At 41.6% G+C, this 20,262-nt stretch overlaps 1 protein-coding gene across 2 annotated transcripts in view; it reads left to right on the top strand.

The window, feature by feature from the left end:
- The window catches only part of UBE2N (ubiquitin conjugating enzyme E2 N), a 161,855-nt gene that overhangs the window by 118,723 nt on the left and 22,870 nt on the right, over positions 1–20,262 (top strand). Inside the window, exon 2 of one of the 2 annotated variants that reach the window (XM_069095169.1) lies at positions 350–443. In XM_069095169.1, coding sequence (XP_068951270.1) covers positions 414–443 — 30 coding nt within the window. In that variant the 5' untranslated portion in view covers positions 350–413. Of the gene's footprint in view, positions 1–324; positions 444–20,262 lie in introns of those variants that run through there. The other variant, XM_069095168.1, reaches the window with a different exon arrangement.

The raw sequence follows: 20,262 nt of genomic DNA, 5'->3' as shown, positions 1-20,262 counted from the left end.
CCTGAATGAATGGACGGCTGCTATGACCGCCTCCCCTCCAGCCATTCCACACAACCAGGCAGAGGGCACCCGGTTTCCTAGAGGTCGGACCCGCCTCGCTGCTACAAGGGCGGGGTCCAGGGAGAGAGGCGGGGAGAGGAGGGAGCTTAGGGGTAGCCCAGCCGCTGCCCTACTAGGCTTGCGTCATTTCCTGCCGCTTTTCCGGGCCGCTTGGTGGGGGGAGGGGCGGAGGGAAGTGGCCCTCGCCTACAGCTCGGACCAGCCGGGACTACATTTCCCGTGGGGCCTGGCGGCAGCGGCGGCAACGGCGGCGCAGTGGCGTCGCCCGGAAGTGAAGCCCGGGACTTCCACTCGTGCGTGAGGCGAGCGGAGCCTGAGACGAGACCCCGAGGCTGAATTCCGGATCAGACAAGATGGCCGGGCTGCCCCGCAGGATTATTAAGGTAACTGCCGCGGCCGTCCCCCTCCGCCCCCCCTGCAGGATCTCCGTCTTCACCGCGGCTCCTCCCTTCAGCTCCGCGGGTCCGGGGGTGGCAGCCCGGGTCCTGGGCCTGGCCGAAGCCGGGAGGGGTTTGGCCGAAGCCCGCTGGGGCAGCGCGCGGGAGGTGCCGGAGACTTCCGGCGGGGCGCGGCGGGCCGAGCGGTGGGGCCGGGGCCCCGGCTCGGGCTCCTGGAGGGGGCCGCTTCGGGCCTGCATGCGCGTGCCCGCGCGCCCCCGCCACCGCGCGCCCCCGGCGGGCCCCGGGCGGGCGGGAGGGAGCACGCTGCTGGCGGCGGCCGTGGCGGCGAATGAATGGGTGCGGGTGGGGCGTCCGCGCGGAGTCTCCCTCTCCCACTCCGAGCTGTGCCGGGGCCTGGCGCCCTCGTGGCGCAGGCGGGGAAACTGAGGCCCGCGGCGGCGAGGCGGGCACTGGCAGAGCTCCGATACTGGATTCGAACCCAACTCCCTCCTGGCTCCCGCCAGTGTTTAACGCCCCGACAAATGGGAGGGGCCGAACTCCTCCCTCACCCCCCCACTTCCTTCCCGGTACTTTAGCCGGACACGCGAGTTCCGCGTCCCCTCGGTTTGATGGTTCCCGCCAAGCAGCCTGCCCCGCTTACCTGGAAACGGAATCCCGGGAAGAGCCGGGGCATGGCCTCCTTATGCGCTCAGCCAGGCCGGGCACCCAGTAGGCGCTTTATAAGCTCCCATTGATGGCATCCCGAGGTCTGGCCTGGGGTTGGCACGTTTGTAGTCTAGCGGAGAAATAGCGAAATTAACTAAATTAATGGTGAAAACGCCATTGAATAAGCATGGATTAGGCGCCTACTGGGTGCCTGGCAGAGGCGGGGTGGGGGGAGGGGAGGGAAGGAGGAGGGGGGAAATATAACGCAGAAAGAGGTCAGACCCAGACAAAGGACGCTGAGCACGGAGAAATGGGAAATGGGGGAGGGCTGAGCAGAGATGGGGGGCGGTGGGCAAAGCTGGAGGACCCCCTCGGACCCCAGGCCCTCCTCCGGCGGCCGCACGGTCATTGGTTAGGGCCCTACCCTCGGAGCCCAGCGCTCCGAGGCGCTTCCGGGATGTGCGGCCACTGTGCCCCAGTGTCCTCCTTTGTAAAGGGGGGAAGTGGGACTCCGTGCTTCTGCCTTCCTTTGATCTCTTGGCTATGTGAACTCTGGGGTGAGTCAGCAGGCATTTATTAAGCGCTTGCTGTGTGCTAGGCACTTGGCCAGGCGATGGAGGACGCCAAGGATCCCTTCGTCCCTTGGCTGTGGAAACAGACTAGTTTTAGGCTTTTCAAAATTTAGAACATGGGATTTTAGAATACCAATTCTATTAGAAATGTAATTTTTCGTTATGATGGACTTATTAAAAAAAGTTACTGCCCTTGTTTAATTTCTTTGCATCCAAAGTTTGTGCAGTTTTCAGTGGTTGCCACGAGTGTCTCTGCTGACCACTTTCCTTGGGCTCATGGAGATGGACCCAAAGGGCCCTGTTGATTTTCTTTGTATCTCCAGCACCCAGTGCAGTGCTTGGCACATAGTAAGAGATCTAATAAATACTTGTGGACCTACTGGTCTCAGAGCTCATCTAGTCAGGGGATCATAGAGGATGAGGTCATAGATGTGGGGTTGAGGCTCTGGAGTCCAGCTCCCTCATTTTACAGAACTGAGCCCCAAGAAGGGAAAGGACTTGCCCACAGTCAGCTATCTAGCCAGTCTTGGCTTGAGGTAGGATATGAAGGTACACCTTTAAGATTCCCAAGACCTGTGCCCTCTTTAGATTTTTTTAAAAAGGTCTGTTTAATACTACATTTTATCGTATAAATTTGCAATTTCCCCCTGTCAGCTTCATAAAATAAAAATTGACCTCTTAGGTCTGAATATCACCGTCTTGCTGTTGTTTGAGCTGGCTCCAAATATGATCCAAGGCAAAATTATTTTGCTCACTTCTCAGCTTATTTCACTTATAGCAGTGAGGTGTTTGAAAGGTATGATCTCAGTAACTGCTTTACTCAACAGTAATGTGACTAAATCAGGAGTGTTTCCTTTAATTTTTAATTGTACCTAGTGAATGAATGCTTATAATCTGATCAGTAATAGGCCTTTTAATTTATTGGAACAGGGAACAAATTACAAAATAAAACCAATTAAGGATAACTAAATATTAGCTAATAGCAAGTACTTAATGAGGGCCTGCCATACAGAATATTGAATAATGTATTTGTCCCTTGATTTTATAGACAGGCATACATAGATAATGCTGTTTTATAGTTAATCCACATTGAGAATGTATCAGGTGCTAGTTTAGTAATTTAAAGCCAAAATATTAAGGTCACAATTTTGAACCACTTACCAAAGGCACAGAATTCACTGTAATATGAATTCATTTTGGATCTAGTCCAAGGTAATTTAGTTGCCAGAAACTTTGGAGAAGTTTTTGTAATGTGGCTTCACCTGTAAAGCTGTCATGTGGCATGGACCTCAGTGATCATCTTGTTTGGTTTCTATTTGATTAGAAACCAAATGAAGGGAAATAACAGGTCAGAGAACTGCATACCCCATACTCCAGACATTTCCATTTACTCTTACAGCAGAGCTTTACTACAAATGGAAATTGATGTGCAAGGTAATTCTGAGAAATACAACTAATTAGTGTAAGATTACACATGAATTAGTCTGTCCAAGTTGTGGTTTCTAAAGCTTTACTGTGAGTGATATGAAGGCTTCAGAGGAAAAGATTTTATGCTTTAAAGCAGAGCCATATGACCATAGACCTTTTTTACTTTTCTTGAGGGGGGTAGAATTGTCATTTTTATTATATTGGCTTGGCCTACCAATGAGCAGTCGATATTTCTCCAAGTGTTTATTTCTTGTTCATTTATTTATTTTTAGTTTTCAGCATTCACTTTTATATGATTTTGAGTTCCAAATTCCCCTCCCCACCATGACATGCAATCTGATATAGGTTATGCATGTACAATTATGTCAAACATTTTTCCACATTAGTGTAGGCCTTTTATAACTGTAATTTGGTGGTTATGGGTTCAAGTGCTAGTCTTTTTAATGGGCCTTGGATACTCTAATTTTACAGTAAATATTTACACTTTTTGCATAAACTTGGAAGGTGACCCCTTGGAATTGTACAGTTTGTATTAAGTGTCCCTTAGCTTTCTTTTGTCATAAAGTATTGTTCTATTTTGTCTATTCTTTAAAAAAGATGACTTGGTACTTTTATTAAACCATTATAATTTAGGGGAGGAGTTTTAGTATTGCAGTCCTACTAGCAATATAATTCTTCTCCTGGGGACTTGTATTAAAATAAGATGCTGTCATTGTTTGGTTTTGACTGCTATTAATATAGTACTGCCTATCTCACAATTTCTGTTAGGATCAAAAGCTTGTGAAAAGTTTTAACTGTAATGTGCTATGGAAACAAGTAATTGTTTATTCAAGTGAGTTGAGCTCTTCTGAAGAAAAGTATGATGGAAGGATTGGGTGTAGTGTATAAGCAATATTAGGCATTATCTAGTGGACTTAATTCAAATCTTAATTAGGTTAGAGTAATTAGGAGTTTGCAAGTGAATTTCTCTCTTATTGTACCCTTCCCTCCAAAATAAAGTTCTTCTTGATGGGCTTGAGTGACCTTGAGCTGATCTCTTAAGATCCAAAGGCCTCTGTTTTCTGATTTCTAAAATGAGTGGGGTGGACTAGGTTGCCTCTGAGGTCCTCTAGGTCAAATTACCTGGAATTTTTCAGCTTTATACCTTCTTCCATCTAAAACTTTGTCAGAGGCCTACTTTGCCTTGGGCCCTAGTTTTCTTGTACATTACTTGACAAGAACAGGTGGGGTGAGCAGTATATTGTTACATGGACACCAGACTACAGTTTCTCTGCATTTTATCGAGCTGTTGGGGCCATTTGTAAATAGATATGCTTTATTTGCCAAATGTATGCACCAGATTGTGAACTGATTTAGTGGCCTCAAGGAGTGAGTGACCTGGCAGCCATATGTTTTTGAGTTCTGAGTATATGTGTGATGAAACTCAACTTTTGCAAACACTTAATGTAGTTTTTAAAATTTTGTGACCCAAATAAAATGATAAAATGCAACAAATATCAGGAAGGTACAGGTGTTCAGACTGCTGCTAACGTAATTTAAATAAATCAAATTATGTATGACTAAGTACAATCGAAAAAAGTTCTTTTAAGTTGAAATTGTTTCATTAGAATAGCAAAATGACTTGTCTTTTCCAAAGTAGTCTAAATTAAAACAACATCCAGTTGTGATCATTGACAGAGGCAGCATTCCTGCTGGAGATATGGTAGGGAAAATTTGAAAGTAGCCAGCCTGCCACAGTTAAGGTTTCATGGTTTGCTTTTTTTTCTGAAATTGAGCTCCTCTTTGGCTTATAGAGCAGTGGATTTAGACCTAGAAGGGAACTCACTGATGGTTGTTTAGCTCCCCTCATTTGACAGATGAGGAACTGAGGCCTAGAGGCCTTTGGGCAGTGCCTGAAATCACACAGATTAAGGGGGCAGAGCAGGGATTCAGATTTTATGTCCAGTACTTTTTCCACTGAAGCTATCTCATTTGGTGTATTGGTTTTAGATTCAAGCCCTTTTATAATTTTTTGATTTGATTAATTTTGCATTCATTGTGTTTGGGTTTACTTTTTACTTTGGTTGTTAGGAACTCTAGGAAATCAGTTTGAGTTTTTGCTTGTGAGAATGAGGGAGCTACTTTCAGTATTAAAAATTCTATTTAATTTACTGTGGTAACAAGATGGTTTGCTTAGTGAGAAGAGAGCTAGTAGTAAAGGTTCAGCGGAAAACCTTTCTGGCTTATTTTTAAATTACTGTTTTTTAAAAGGTATGAAAAGAATGACCGATGTAGTAATTGGAACTTACTGGAATCTGAAATTATTTTTAAACCAATTCTTTTCTCATAGGTATCCACTTTTTGTGATTGATACTCTATCTTAAAGGATTAGATTCTGTTGTCAATTTAAGTTCAGTAGAGTATATAGCATTGTAAGGTTTGTAAAATGCTCCGTTGAGGATTATTTAATGTTGTCCTCAACAACCTTAGGAGGCAGGTGCTGTTAATTCACCTGTCTTACGAAAGGCAGACAGGTCTAGTGACTTACCCAAAAGAAACATAAACTATATGTGTCTGTGCCTGAGGCAGGATTTGAACTCAGATCTTCTTGACCTGATGCTATATGCATTGTGCTGCTTGGCTTCCTTAAGTAGGAGTAGATTGCTGTGTGACCCTGGGCAAATCACTCAGCTTCTATTTGCTTCAGTTACCTCATCTTTAAAATGACGATCATAATAACACTGACCTCCAGGGGTTGTGAGAATCAGATGAGACAATTGTAAAGTGCTCCTCACAGTACCTGGCACACAGTAAGCACTATGTAAATATTAGCTATTATTGTTGCTATTGGGTGGTGTTAGAAGAATATTTCATTAGGAAAAATAATCATAATTTGCAGGAAAGTTAAAATGTCATTTGGGTGTTTGATAGAGATAGAATGTGTCCAGTACTGTGAAGGACAGTCCCTATTTTCTTTCCATATCCAATTGATCTTATAATGATCACCTAACCACAATGTGAATTATTCAGAGTTTGTAAAATTTGCATATAGATATAGATGTGCCTACTGTCTGGCTATATGTGGTGCTAGGAACCATAGTTTGGTCAGTAACGGTTGTTGTAGAGTATACAAAGTTTTACATCTTCACCATGATCCTGTGAGGTAGGCAGAACTGGTTTGGGTTTTTTTTTTCCTGCTTTAAGAAAAGGAAACTGAGGTTCAAGAAGATTAAGTGACTTCCTTCTGTATTAAATCCATGTGTCTCTTCAAGTCCAGATATCTTTGCACAGTACTACATCTGATAAATAGAGAATAGGCATGGAAAAACAAGATAATGTTTGGTTCTTTTTAATTACACTGTAGGAGTCAGTTTTACGTAAAAAAAAAAAAAACTGGATTAGTGCCTTCCCCTTTAAAATCAAAGTTTGGCCTATTTATATTAAACATTTTACATCCTTGCTGGAGATAACAGATTTATTAGTGAATGTGAGGATTTTTAAAAAGTGTAGGCCACATATGTGTGTTCCAGTTTACTTCAATACCTTGATTTCTAATCATGTATTACTGCCTAATGGGTCAGTAAACATTTATTAAGCTCTTAGTGTGTGCCAGATACTAAACTCTGGGGATATAAAGAAAATTAAAAGATAGCTGTGCTCAGAAGTTCACAGTTTAAGCGGGGGAGACAACATCCAAATAACTTATCCAGACAAGCTGTATGCAAGATGAATTGTAAATCATCAGTCGAGGGAAGACAACAGAATTAAGGGATATTGGGAAAGGCTTCCTGTAGAAGGTGGGATTTTAGCTGACTTGGAGGAAACCAGGAGGTGGAGATGAGGGGAGTATTCCACACACACTGGATAGTGACAGCCTGGTGTCAGGAGAGGGTTTGTTTAAGTTATAGCAGGAAGACCAGGGTCACCGGATTGGAGAGTCTGCCAGGAGACCGGAAAGATTGAGGAGGATGGGTCAGGATTTTATGTTTGATCCTAGAGGTGATTTGGGTGCCACTGGAGTTTTTTGAGTAGGGGTTGGTGACATCAGACCACTTTTTAGAAAGATCTCTTTGACCAGATTTGAAGTAGAGGAAGGTTTTTATCCCCCTTAATAAGGAAATGGGATTTCTACCCAACATTTGTTGTACGCTCATTTCAGTTGTGTCTGACTCTTTATGACTCCAGTTGAGGTTTTCTTGGCAAAGATACTGGAATGGTTTGCCATTTCCTTTAACAGCTCATTAGACAGATGAGGAAACTGAAACAAACAGGATTAAATGACTTGCCCAGGGTCACACAACTAGATTTGAACTCAGGAAGAGGAGACTTCCTGACTTCAAAATGGGCACTCTATCCACTGTGCCGCCTAGCTGCTCCTCTGCCCAGTAAGGGCAGAGGTATTATCCCTTTCTATTTTTTAATAGTTATATTTTCCTTCTCTTTCATCTCAGAATTTTTGTGAGAACAAAATGAGACAATCAAAAAAACATTTTCTAGGTGTTAGGCTCTGGAAATGAAAAGATAATTAAGATGCTACATCTCTTGGTGATCTCATCAGCAACCCCTGGATTCAATTATCTCTGCTGATAATGCTCACTTTTTTTGTTGTTTTTTAAAGCCCTTGCTTCTCTTCTGATGTCTGGTCTCTCCAACTGCCTATTGGACATCTTGAGCTGGAAGTACATATAGATGTTAAATGAAGCACATCCAAAACAACTTATTATCTCCACTTTCTCCCCCACCCCCCAATTTCTAAGATTCTTATAACTCCTCACTCTCTTGTCTCACCCCCACCACATATCCATTCTGTTGCCAAGCCCTATCAGCTCTGCATACACCACAACTCTTGAATATGTCCCCTCATCCTGTCACAGCTGTCAGCCTGGGGCTCTCAGCACTTCTTTCTTGGACGGGTGCAGTAGCCTTCTAGTTGGTCTTTTCACATTCTAGTCCCTCTTCCACCCATTTACCCAAGTGATCTTCCTAAAGCACAAATCTGACCATGTCACTTCCCTCCCCCTCCTTCTTCCCACTCAGCAACTCCAGTGGCTTAAATATAGCATCCTCTGTTTGCTTTTTTAAAAAGCCTTTTTTATTTCAGGCCCTTTTTACCTTTCCATTCCTCTTACACTTCATTCCTTTCCATGTACTCTGAAATTCAGGGACCCAGGCCTCCTTGCTGTTTCTCAAATAAGATACTCCTTCTCCAGTGTCCCATGTTTTTTGCACTGCTTATTCCTCATGCCTCAGGTGCCCTCCTTCCTCATCTTTGTTTTTTAAATCTTATAAATATGTGGTAGTATTGTTACCTTCCTGAAGTATTTTTCATACCCTTAAACTAATACCAGTTTGTTTCCTAAAAATGGTAGTCAGTGTTTCAGCACAATGCTATTTGTTACTCCCCAGATTGCATGTAGAGGGCTTGCAGAAGCAAAGAGTGATTATGAGTTGCTTTACACAAGTTTTCATGCTATGCTAGCATTAATTCTCTTCTTCCAAGGATGTGCATCAGGAGTTTTAATTTTCTTGTTATAGCAGATTAAAATGCTATTTTCAGGGTTTTGAGAGTGGATTGTAAGGGCAGGAGTGGACATAGGAGACCTTTCAGAGAGGCTATTGTAGAAGGCTCTACACTAAGCTGATGGCAGTTGGAATAGAGAGGAAGGCATGAATGAGAGTAACTGATGATATGGAATGAACAGGACCTGGTAACTGATGAAGCATTTTCTCTACTCATCTCACATCCCAAAATAACTGCAGAGTTTCAAACATGGGGGCCTGGATAGATAGTGATGCCATTGGTAGAAATGATGGAGGCAGCAAGATGAGCCAGTTCAGTGAAAAAGGTAACAGATGTTCATTTTGGATGTATTTAAAAGTTTGAGGTACCAGTAAAAAAGAGTCTGCCTTCAAGGTGCTCACAGTCTCAAGGAGGAGATAAACATTAAAGTAACTGTATGTACCAGCTATGTAGAGGAACGGAAGTGAATTCGTGTTTGTATAGCCCCTGCTATGTAGCAGGTCCAGTGCTAAGTACTTAACAAATATTGTCTTGTTTGATCCTCACAAGCTATGAGTGATATTGTTATCATCCCCATTTTACAGATAAGGAAACTGAGATAGATAGAAGTGAAGTGACTTGTTTAGGTCTGGAGTGTCTGAGGCCAGATTTTGCACTCAGGTCTTCCTGACTGTAGGCCCAGTGCTCTATCTGCTGTGCTGAGAGCTGTCTTCATGTATACTTATACTAGGTGTGTAGGAAGTAAGAACTTAAGAGTAGGTATTAACAGCTGGGAAGACTGAGAAGGGCACCACGTAGAAGATGAGATTGAGTTGTCTTAAAGGAAGTCAGGGAAACTGAGAGGGTGGGGTGAGAGTAAGAGAGGGACAGACAGTGCAAAGACACAGAGATGGGGGTGCCCTCAGCAGTGTGGAGGAAGTTTCAGAGATGGGAAGGTTTGGGATGGGAAAGGCTGTTTTTAATGTGCTGAGTTATACAAATATGAGGACATACCAAAAAAGTTAGGTAAAAGTTCCTGTGCTCTAGGAGCCCACAGCTGATTGGAGGAGAAAGACAACACGTAAACAACTGTGCACTGCATAATCAGTGGACAGAAGGCGCTAACTTTAAGGGGGATTGGGAAAGGCTTCATTGTAGAAGGTAGGATTTTAGCCAGGAGGCAGAGATGAGGAGGGAGAACATTCCATGGGACAGCCGCTGAAAATGTCTGGAATTAGTAAGGTGGACTCTCTTGTTTGAGGGACAGCAAGGTTACTTTTACTGAATTGAAGTGTATGAAGTGGGGAGGGAGAAGGTGTAAGGTATAAGGTATAAGAAGACTTGACAAGACAGGATGGGGCCACTTAAGGATGTCTTTATAAACCAAGCAGAGGATTTTATTTTTGCCTCTGGAAACAGTAAGAAGGTATGGGAGTTCTTTGCATAGGGAGGACCCGCACTTTATAGAAGGATCACTTTGACAGCTGAGTGGAGGGTGGGCTATATTGGGGAGAAACTTGAGGCAGGGAGACCAGCCAGTAGGCTGTTGCAGTAGTGCAGCTGTGAAGTGGTGAGGGCCACACCAAAAGGCTGGCAGTATCAGAGGAAAGGAGCATAGATGAAGCCAGAACTGATAGGATTTGGCAGCTGATTGGATGTGGTAGATGAGAGAGAGTTGAGGGCTATATCTACCCAGGTTGTGTGATCCTAGAACGATGATAGTGGCCTTGACAGTATTAAGGAAGTTTGGAAGAGGGAAAGAATTGAAGTGGAAAAACACTGAATTTAGTGTATCAATGGGACATCTAGTTCAAAATGTCTTAGAGTTATTAGGTAGGGGCGGCTAGGTAGCACAGTGAGTAAGAGCACCAGCCCCAGAGTTGGGATGACTTGGGATTGGGCTCAGACACTTATCACCCACCCAGAAACACCTGGCCTCATAACCTAGAGCAAGTTACTTAACCCCAATTGCTTAAAAAAAAAAAGTTAGTAGGTGAGGGGTGGCTAGGTGGCACAGTGAATAGAGCACTGGGCCGGGAGTCAGTAGGACCTGAGTTCAGATATGGCCTCAGACACTTAACACAAAAACTAGCTGTGTGACCTTGGGCAAGTCACTTAACCCCAACTGCCCTCCAAAAAGCAAAAATAAAAAAGAAGAGTTGTAGGTGAAGTTTTGAGACTGGAGGTCAGCAGAGGGCTTAGGGTTAGACAGATTAATCCTGAGAATCATCTGTATAGAAATGCTGGTTAAATCCATGGAATCTGATGAAATTACCAAATGGAAATAGGATAAAGAAAAGAGGGGTCCAGGAGAGAACCTTGGGGCATATTTGTGGTTAGGCCTGACCTGAATGAAGATCCAGCAAAGGAGACTAAGAAGGAGTGGTTAGAGAGTTAGGGGGAGAACCAGAAGAGAAACCCTGGAGGGAAGAGAGAGTATCAGGAACAAGGTGATCGACAATTTCAAAGGCTGCTAAGAGATGAAAAAGAATATGAGGGTTGAAAAAAGGACATTAGCCTTGGCAATTAAGAAAAACTACTTTTTAGAGAAAGTAGTTTCAGCTGAATGAGGGAATCAGAAGCCATACTACACAGTTATGAGAGTGAGAGGAGACTTGAGTCAGCCTATTTTGAAAAACAAATTCTTATGTAATTTCTCCTAGTTATATACCTATTTTTTCTTTTTACTTTTGCTTGTAAAAAAATTAATCTTTCACAGCTAGAGGAGATGATTTACAGTGTTAAAACTTTAAAGTTTTTAGATATTAATAAACTCTTCCCTTATGAAATATCTCTTCTCAGACAAACTCTTCTCCCCCTTGGGCTTTGTCTTATCCAAGACAAAGGATTGAATTAAAGAAATAACAAGTAACCCCTCACTGCTGGATGAAAGGGAGCTGGGGTCAAACTCTTGCTCCCTTCCGTCGTTTATAGAGTAGAAAAGTAGAATAGTCACTGTAGCTGAGCTTCTAACACCCTACTGCATCTCCAGCTGTGATGAATGGAAAGGTCAAAGACGATCAGATACCTTCATAGTTCAACCATAAAGGATGCCGACTAGCGATCCAGCAGCATTATTCCCATGACATGCCGGGCAGCTTCTGGGAAACCTAAGTCTTTGGTTTACAAGAGAAAGTCAAATGACCATTTTTTCATTAATTGTTTGCTAATCATAATTAATAAAGTGATTACCTAAGAAGTTTTGCCTCTTGAACTTTTCATACATCACAGTCATGTAAAAGATTCTGGAGTTGGGCTTAACATTAAGCTCACCAGCCTTGAATGGAAGAAATCCTAAATATAAATACTACATTTGAATCACTTAACAAATTACTTGTTCTTCTCTCTTCCTTTTCACAGCCCAGCTCTTAGAAAAAGCTGTTTATACTCGTTGCTTATGTTTTCTCACCTCCCACTCACACCTAAACCCCTTTCAGTATGCTTTCCATCCATACTGCTTGTCTGAAACTACTCTCCAAGGTTACTGGTGATTTTTGTTGGTTAAATCAAAGGGCCCTTTCTGTCTTTATCCTTCTTGACCTTTTTGAGACCTTGGACTGTGATGACCAACCCTTACTGCTTCTGAATACTCTTTCCTTCCTGAATTTCATTACTCTGCTTTTAGGTCTTTTACTTCTCCTTAGGCTAATCTTTCCCCTCTATCTCCTTTGAAGACGCTCCATCCTCTTTCTATGCACAGGTGTTTCCCAGAGGTCTGTCCTGCAAAATTCAGTTATGCAGCTGACTCCCAAATCTGTATGTTCTGTGTCTAGTCCTTGCTCTCTGCTGAACTCTCTGGTTGCCTGCCTGACATCTCCATCTGGATGTCTCAGTAGGCATTGATTCAATATATTCTGTCGTCCTAACTTCACTGTTTCTGTTGAGGGCAACACCATTCTTTGGGTTTTCCAGATTCACAACCTGGCAATGATTTTCCACTATTTAGTCTCACCCCTTTTTGCTTTTTGGATGGCAATTGGGGTTAAGTGACTTGCTCAAGGTCACACAGCTAGTTTTTGTGTTAAGTGTCTGAGGTCAAACTTAAACCCAGGTCCTCCTGACTGCAGGGCTGGTGCTCTATTCACTGCTCCACCTAGCTGCCCCCACTTCAACATTTTTTTTCATCTGTCCCTTGTCTTGCACCACAAAAACCTTAGGCTAGGCTCTGGCCTGTTGTAGTAGCCTCCTAATTGGTCTTTTGATCCAGTATATCTCAGGCCCAAGGAGATCACTGACTCCTCGTTGTTAGAATAAAATAAAACTCTTCTTTTAGTTTGGATCCAGACAGTCAAGAGATTTAAATGCTAAACCAGCCCACTTGCTATCTTGTGTCTGGAGTGTTTTTTTCTCTTCTTTTCTGGCTTTTGGACGCCTTGTCTCCTCAAGAGTTCTTAACTAATACCTGAGTTAGTGTAGTGCCCCTGCCCTGCCCCCCCCCCATCACCTCATATTTATTTTGTATGTTACTTGTTTTTACTTATTTGTAAACATAATTTCTCTCCCCTCTCCATCCCTTCCTAGTAGAAGGTAAGGTCCTTAAGAAATTGGTTTTCATTATGTTTTTCTCAGTTGCCTATTAAATGGGTGCTTAATGAATTGCTTGTTGATTGTTAGGAATCTTTCCATCTTCCCTCCCTTATTTCACTCCCATCTGATATACTGACTTGTCTTGATCCCCTTTGTTAACTATTCACTTTTAAAATTCTGAGCAGTAAACTTTATTTTTTTTAAGGAATGAGAGGAATTATTGACACAGGAGGATTTTTAGGAGATATCATATCTGGTTATGAAGTAATAAGGTATGATTTTTTTTAATCTTTGTCCAAGTAGTCACCTTGTGTACTTTAGGATCTCCCCCTTAGAAGGGACTAAATCTGCTTTTCTTTCCTATCTCCTTTGCTGCCAGTTTGCAAATCCTGTGTTTGGAACTGCCTTTAGAGCCTTTGGCACTTTTTGCCTAAATAGCTTTGGAAGGGATGAATCTTTGTTTTTATGAATGGATTTTGATGTTTGGAATTGACAGTGATTTACAGCCAGGTCTGCAGAATATATGGGGCGGGGTGGGAAGCTAGGAGTTAAGACCTGAACTTGGGCATTACTGCAATAAACCTGTATGGTAATAAGTAAGAATTTATGAAGTTCCTTCCATAGGAAACAATCACTAGTCACCAGGGGTTCACATTTTTATGAGGAGAGAGGTAGATACATAAATATATACATGATAAATATGAAGTGAATCAATACAAACACATACTAGTTAGTATCAGCAGTTGGGTTGTGTTTGAGCTGTGTCATCAAGGAAGAGGAGGAGGAAGTTAATTCCATTCCAGACATGTGGAAAGCGTAAAGGCGTGGCCATGGGAAATAATAGTTCATGTAAAAGGAACAGAGAAGGTTAGACATTTACTTTATTTCCTCTGTGTATATTTTGTAGTCTCAGAGTGCAATCAACCAGTCTATCAGTAAACATTTATTAAGTGTCCACTGTGTGCCAGACACTGTTCTAAGTGCTGGAAACGAACTGGCAGCTGGAGGTACCAGGAACACCTGCAGAAGGTAAGCTTGGAGAGTATTCGTGAAGCCAGAGAGCTTATCACTTACCTTGGGACCTTAGTTAATACCTACCTCTCTCCCCCCTTCTTTCCCTTCTAGCTCAAACATTTCAGTAGTCAATGCATTTGTGACTGAGCTAAGTAATAATTGTTTTGGTCAGCAACTCCCAAACCTCACTGACAATATCAAGTCTGATATCATTGTCATTGTCTAAGTTGTTTGTCTAGATCTGTTCACTATGTTTTGCATCAGTTCATCAGTCTTCCCAGATTTTTCTGAAATAATTTCTTATAGTACAAACAGTATTCTATCACATACATATACCATAACTTGTTTAGCCATTCCCCAACTGATGGGCATCCCCCAGGTTTTAGTTACATATTTTGTGAATATGGGGAATTTAGAATACTTCAGAAGCAAGTTGTTCTTCACTTGTTTAAATCATGTCCAACTCTTCTGTGATGCTGTTTGGGGTTTTCTTTTCAAAGATCCTAGAGTGGTTTGCCATTTCCTTCTCTGGCTCATCTTACAGATGATAAAATTCAGGCAAACAGGTTAAGTGACTTGCCCAGGGTCACCAGCTAATAAGTGTCTGAGGCCAGATTTGAACTCAGGAAGAGGAGTCTTCCTGACTCCAGGTCTGTACCTAGCTGCCATCAGAAGCAAATAATTATAATGGAATAGCCAATATTTATGTAACACTGTGCCAGGCATTGTACTGAGCACTTTACCTCATTTGATCCTCACAATGTGGGGGGGGGGGGGAGAAGTGGGGAGGTAGGTGCTATTATTATTCCTATTCTACAGCTGAGGAAACAGGTGGACAGGTTAAGTGGCTTGCCTATGGTTCCAGAGCTAGTAAGAGTCCTATAGCACCACTTAGTAGCTGCCCCAGCTTGTTTTAAAACAGGCTTTTCAAAGTCACATTGTTGACTTTTTTGGTTAAAACAAAAGTTCTATAATATTATTAGATGTTTATTTAGCTTATGTTAAAGTGGAATAAAGCTTAAGATGAATTCTACAAATTCCATTTATGTGGTTATATAGGATCAGCATGAGCAGAAAAGAAGGTGGATTGTTCATGTGACAATAACATAACTAAAAGCCCATGTCCTTCGTTGATTTCCATGAAATAATTAAAATAGCTAAAGAAAGGCTTTAGTGTGTTGAGTGGACCCTCTGTAAAGGATTTGTAGGAGTATACAGACACTTTCTGCTTGTTTGTTAAATATGAATTCATAGTAATGTCTGTATTGCTGTAGGAAGTAGCCATATTAGTGAGGTCAATCATGAGTTTAAATGGTGTCTGCTATATGCTAGGTATTAAGGTTTACAGAGACAAAAATAAAACTGTCCCTAATCTCAAGGTGCTTGCTTGCATACTGTTGGGAAGACAGAATGTGTATATAAAGGAAACTAGTGTAGTTTTGTAAGGAGGACAGTAACAACTGAGGGAATCCTAGATCTAGGAAAATAGATAGTTCAGCTGAGTAAAATGGTTGCTTAGTAACCTCAGAGGTGGGGTAGGCTAGAATGGATTGTTGGGCTATTGATTAAAGCCTTTTATGAATGTATTGTGACAGCCTTTTTGGGCATTCAGCAAGCTTGGATTAAGTGATATGGATAGAAAGAGGCAAAAGCACCATGGTCCGACCCTCCCCCCCCCAATCACATTCTGAGAAGGGAGACAAACATAAAAGAGGACAAGATTTGGCGATGAGTTGATTGACTTGAGGACAAGGGGCCTCAAGGAGAGAGACTGTTCGAAATTAGTATGAACTTGAAGGAAAATTGGTATAAAGTTTTTTTTTTTGATGCTTTATTAACTTCTGATTTACATCATTCGTTCCCGCCAGATTTTGAGTTACAAATTTTCTCCCCGTTTTTCCCCTACCTGCCGCCCCAAAATCGCAGTCCCACAGGATATCCCCTCCTCCAATCTGCTCTCTCCCATATTTTCTCATATACCCCTTTTGACTTTTCCAGTGGATCTCTATGCCTCAGTGCCTGTATATCTTATTTCCTAATTACATGTAAGATGGTATATATATACCATATACTATATATATAATATATTATATACAATTATATAATATATTACATATATAATTATATATAGTATATAATAAATTATATACTATATATAATAGTATATATGCACACACATATATAAATATATATATATTTGAATATTTGATTTTAAAACTTTCAATTCCAGATTCATTCCCTTCCTTACTGGGAAGATAAGCAGTTCAGTATAGGTTGTACATGTGTGGCTAATGCAAAACAATAACATAGTAGATATATTGTAAAAAACTGACTATATTTCCTTCCCTCCTATCCCACCTCCCACTTGTTCTATTCTCTACTTTGATCCCCTCCCTTTTCAAAAGTGGGTGCTTCCAATTTCCCTTCTCCCCATTTTGCCCCCCCCAATCTGTCTCTCCCCATCTCCTCTCATTGTATTCCTCTCACCTCTTAATTTCACCTTTTAAGTATCATCCCTTCCTGTTAAATTGGTCCTGTGCCCTCTACCTATAGTATACCTGTAAACATATATACACACATTCACATATGTATTCATATGCCCATATACCCTCATATATAGACATATATATATATATATATACACACATATATTTTTAATCCCTCCAACTACTGAGAAAAGTTTCATAAGTTACAATTATTGTTTTTCCATGTAGGAATCTTAATAGTTCAACTTTGATAAGTTCTTTATGATTTCTTTTCCCTGTTTACCTTCTCATGCTTCTCTTGTTTCTTGTTATCTGAATGTCAAATTTTCTATTCAACTCTGGTTTTTTCAGCAAGAATGCTTGAAAGTCCTCTATTCCACTGAATGACCATATTTTCCCCTGAAACATGATACTCAGTTTTGCTGGGTAGGTGACTCTTGGTTTTAATCCCAGGTCCTTTGCCCTCTGGAATATCACATTCCAAGCCCTTCGATCCCTCAGTGTAGAAGCTGCCAGATCCTGGGTTATCCTGATTGTGTTTCCACAATATTCAAATTGTTTCTTCCTTGCTGCTTGTAATATTCTCTCCTTAATCTGGGAATCCCCAAACCTGGCTATAATATTCCTAGGAGTTTTCTTTTTGGGATCTTTTTCAGGAGGTGATCGGTGGATTCTTTCAACCTCTATTTTGCCCTCTGGTACTAAAACATCAGGGCAATTTTCTTTGAGAACTTCCTGGAGGATGCTTTCTAGGTTCTTACTTTGGTCATGGCTTTCAGGTAGTCCAATAATTTTTAAATTATCTCTCCTGGATCTATTTTTCAGGTCAGTGGTTTTTCCCATGAGATATTTCACATTGCCTTCTATTCTTTCATTTGTTTGGATGTGTTTAACAGCATCTTGATTTCTCATAAGGTCATTAGCTTCCATTTGCTCCAAACTAATTCTGAAGCAATGATTCTCCTCATTGAGCTTTTGAGATTCTTTTTCCATCTGGCAAATTTGGCTTTTTAAGGCATTCTTCTCCTCATTGCCTTTTTGAGCCTCCTTTGCCATTTGAGTCAGTCTGTTTTTTTAAGGTATTATTTACCTCAGTCAGGTTGTTGACTCTCATTTCATAATTTTCTTGCATTGTTCTCATTTCTCTTCCCGGTTTTTCCTCCACTTCTCTTATCTGCTTCTTAAGGTTTGACTTTAAAGCTTTTGGTGCAGGAGTTCTGACTTCACTGTCTTCCTCCTGTTCCATGTTTTGCTCCTTTTTGTCCCCAAAATAGGAGTCTAATGTTGGAATCTTCTGTCTTGCAAAGGGACTTGAAGGCAGCTATTGCTCTAAACCGTGGTGTTGTAAACCATTACCAGTTCCTATGATATGATATGAAGCCAGATCTGAGCTCTGGTGTTCATAATACAAGGTGGAAGAGGGGTGACTGGCAGGAGCAGAGAGGCAAAAGCAATCTCCCAAGGTCATGCTTGGGGAAATAGAGTCTCACTGTGCCCCACAGTAAAAACATAACCAACTCTTTATAACAAGGAGAAAGAGACTAGCCGAGGACTGAACTTACAGTGCCTTCACAATATTGAGACAGAATCTAGTTTGTGTGGCAGAAGGTGGTATACCCAGTCATATTTATGCTATCTAAATAGGCAGGGAGATGTAAACAGGTCACAGCAAACTGTGAAATTTTTGGACTAATTCTTCCAGGAGTGCCAGAAGGGCCTGCCTCAAGTACACAATTCCAAACCAAGAACTGACTGAAAATATGTTGAGAAGAAAACAGTGAATGCAATTAAATACCTAAGATGTAAATCTAGAAGAGTAACTAACTGCATAATAATTACAATTAGAGCCTGATGGAAAGAAAATGACTTAGAGTAATGTCAAGCAAAGACAACTTCCCAAGGTTCAAAATACCAGCATAGCTGCTCTCCATTTTATTCAGTGACAAATTAAGAACAGAGAAAATAAAAATATAGCATAATTCAAAGTGCAGCATTCACCAAGTATAATTCAATAATTCCCAAGTACTACTCCACCCCTAGGCAATACATTCATTTAGTCGATCACAAAGCACAAAAAAGTCAAAAGTTCCCCACTCGGATCATAACTGAATAGGCCATCTACCCCAGAGTTACAACAAGCTTAATTTAGCACAGCATTTAATACCCAAAGAGAGGTCTTTTCTTCATCTTGACCTGAGGCAAGTTCTCAGCAATCTTTGTTCCTTGTTCCTGGGGAGACAAAGCTTAGCAAGGCCACAAGATACTTTGCCAGTGTCCTCATTAATTCATTCTCTGTCTGCAGAACAGTCCTAGGATCCCTGAAAACATTAGCAAAACCCTCTTCCAGGATTTCTGTAAATACACAACAAGAAAATCCTTCTTCAGGGCTTCTGAACCAACAGCAAGGTGCCAGGACCTCTGCAACAACAGGATTGTTCTTCACCAGTGGATGAATCTGGCAAAACCACATCAAAACTGACAAAGTACCAGCATAACAGCCATGTCTCCTTAGTCCTTGGCAGCTCTGGGTGGCAGCTCTCAAAAGTCATGGGCAGTTCAAACAGGCCCTCAGCAATCCTCTCCGTTTCTGCCTCCACCATGCTGCTTCCAAAAAAAAATTCTTCTGCCTCTTTCTCTCTGCTGTATCTCTCTAAATTCACATCACCAGCTCCTCCCAGTTCAGCCTTCTCTTTTCATGTCAACAAGGCCATCCCACAAGTGGGATTCACAAACTCTGGGTTTTAACACAATCAGTCCAAAAACCAAGCCAATACAGGAGGATCTTTAAATTCCATTACTATTACACTTAGCCACAAGGACTGCAAGAGTGAGTGGAAGAAATGAAGCAAGGTATTAAAAAATAGCCATTTTAGGGGGGAAAAATATGAAAATAAACTGGTTAGAACAGAATATGGAAAAGCTTACCTAAGTGGTACGCTTTTATGAAAAAACAAAATGGAGCAAACAATTCATTGAGTCCTTGGAACAAAGTCAAAAGATGAGATTAAGGGGTGGCCAGGTGGCTCAGCAAGTAAGAGCACTGGCCCCAGTGTTGGATGACCTGGGATCGAATCCGGGCTCAGACACTTAGCACCCACCCAGAAATACCTGGCTGTGTAACCTTGAGCAAGTTACTTAACCCCAATTGCTCATAAAAAAAATAAAAGATGAGATTAAAAAATAGTTGACTTAGGGACAGCTAGGTGGCACAGTGGATAGAGCACTGGCCCTGGAGTCAGGAGGACCTGAGTTCAAATTCGCCCTCAGACACTTGACACACTAGCTGTGTGACTTTGGGCAAGTCACTTAATCCTAATTGTCCTCCAAAAAGCAAAAAAAAAAAAAAATAGTTGACCTGGAAAATAGGTGTACAGATAGTGTAAGAACCGTTGGATTCCATTAAAACCATGACTAAACAAACCTGTATAGGGTTTTGAAAGAAATCATTAAAAGATAACTTCCCCTGTTTAGTAGAACCAGAAGAATACCAAGTAAAAATAGAAGGAATTTTCCATCCACATCTTAAAAGAAACACAAAATTGAAAGTACCCACGAATGTTAAAAGAAAAAAAAACCTCAAGCATTCTGAAAGGAAGAATTCAAGTACCTAGGAACCACAGTAAGAATCACAGAATACTTGACTTCTCTAC

The sequence above is a fragment of the Petaurus breviceps genome, unplaced genomic scaffold (genome assembly GCF_028583685.1).
Source record: "Petaurus breviceps papuanus isolate PSGF00001 unplaced genomic scaffold, PetGlider_PUasm1.0 225, whole genome shotgun sequence".
NCBI classification, from domain to species: domain Eukaryota; kingdom Metazoa; phylum Chordata; class Mammalia; order Diprotodontia; family Petauridae; genus Petaurus; species Petaurus breviceps.
Note: the sequence above shows the minus strand (reverse complement) of the source record. Positions and strands in the feature narration are given on the sequence as shown.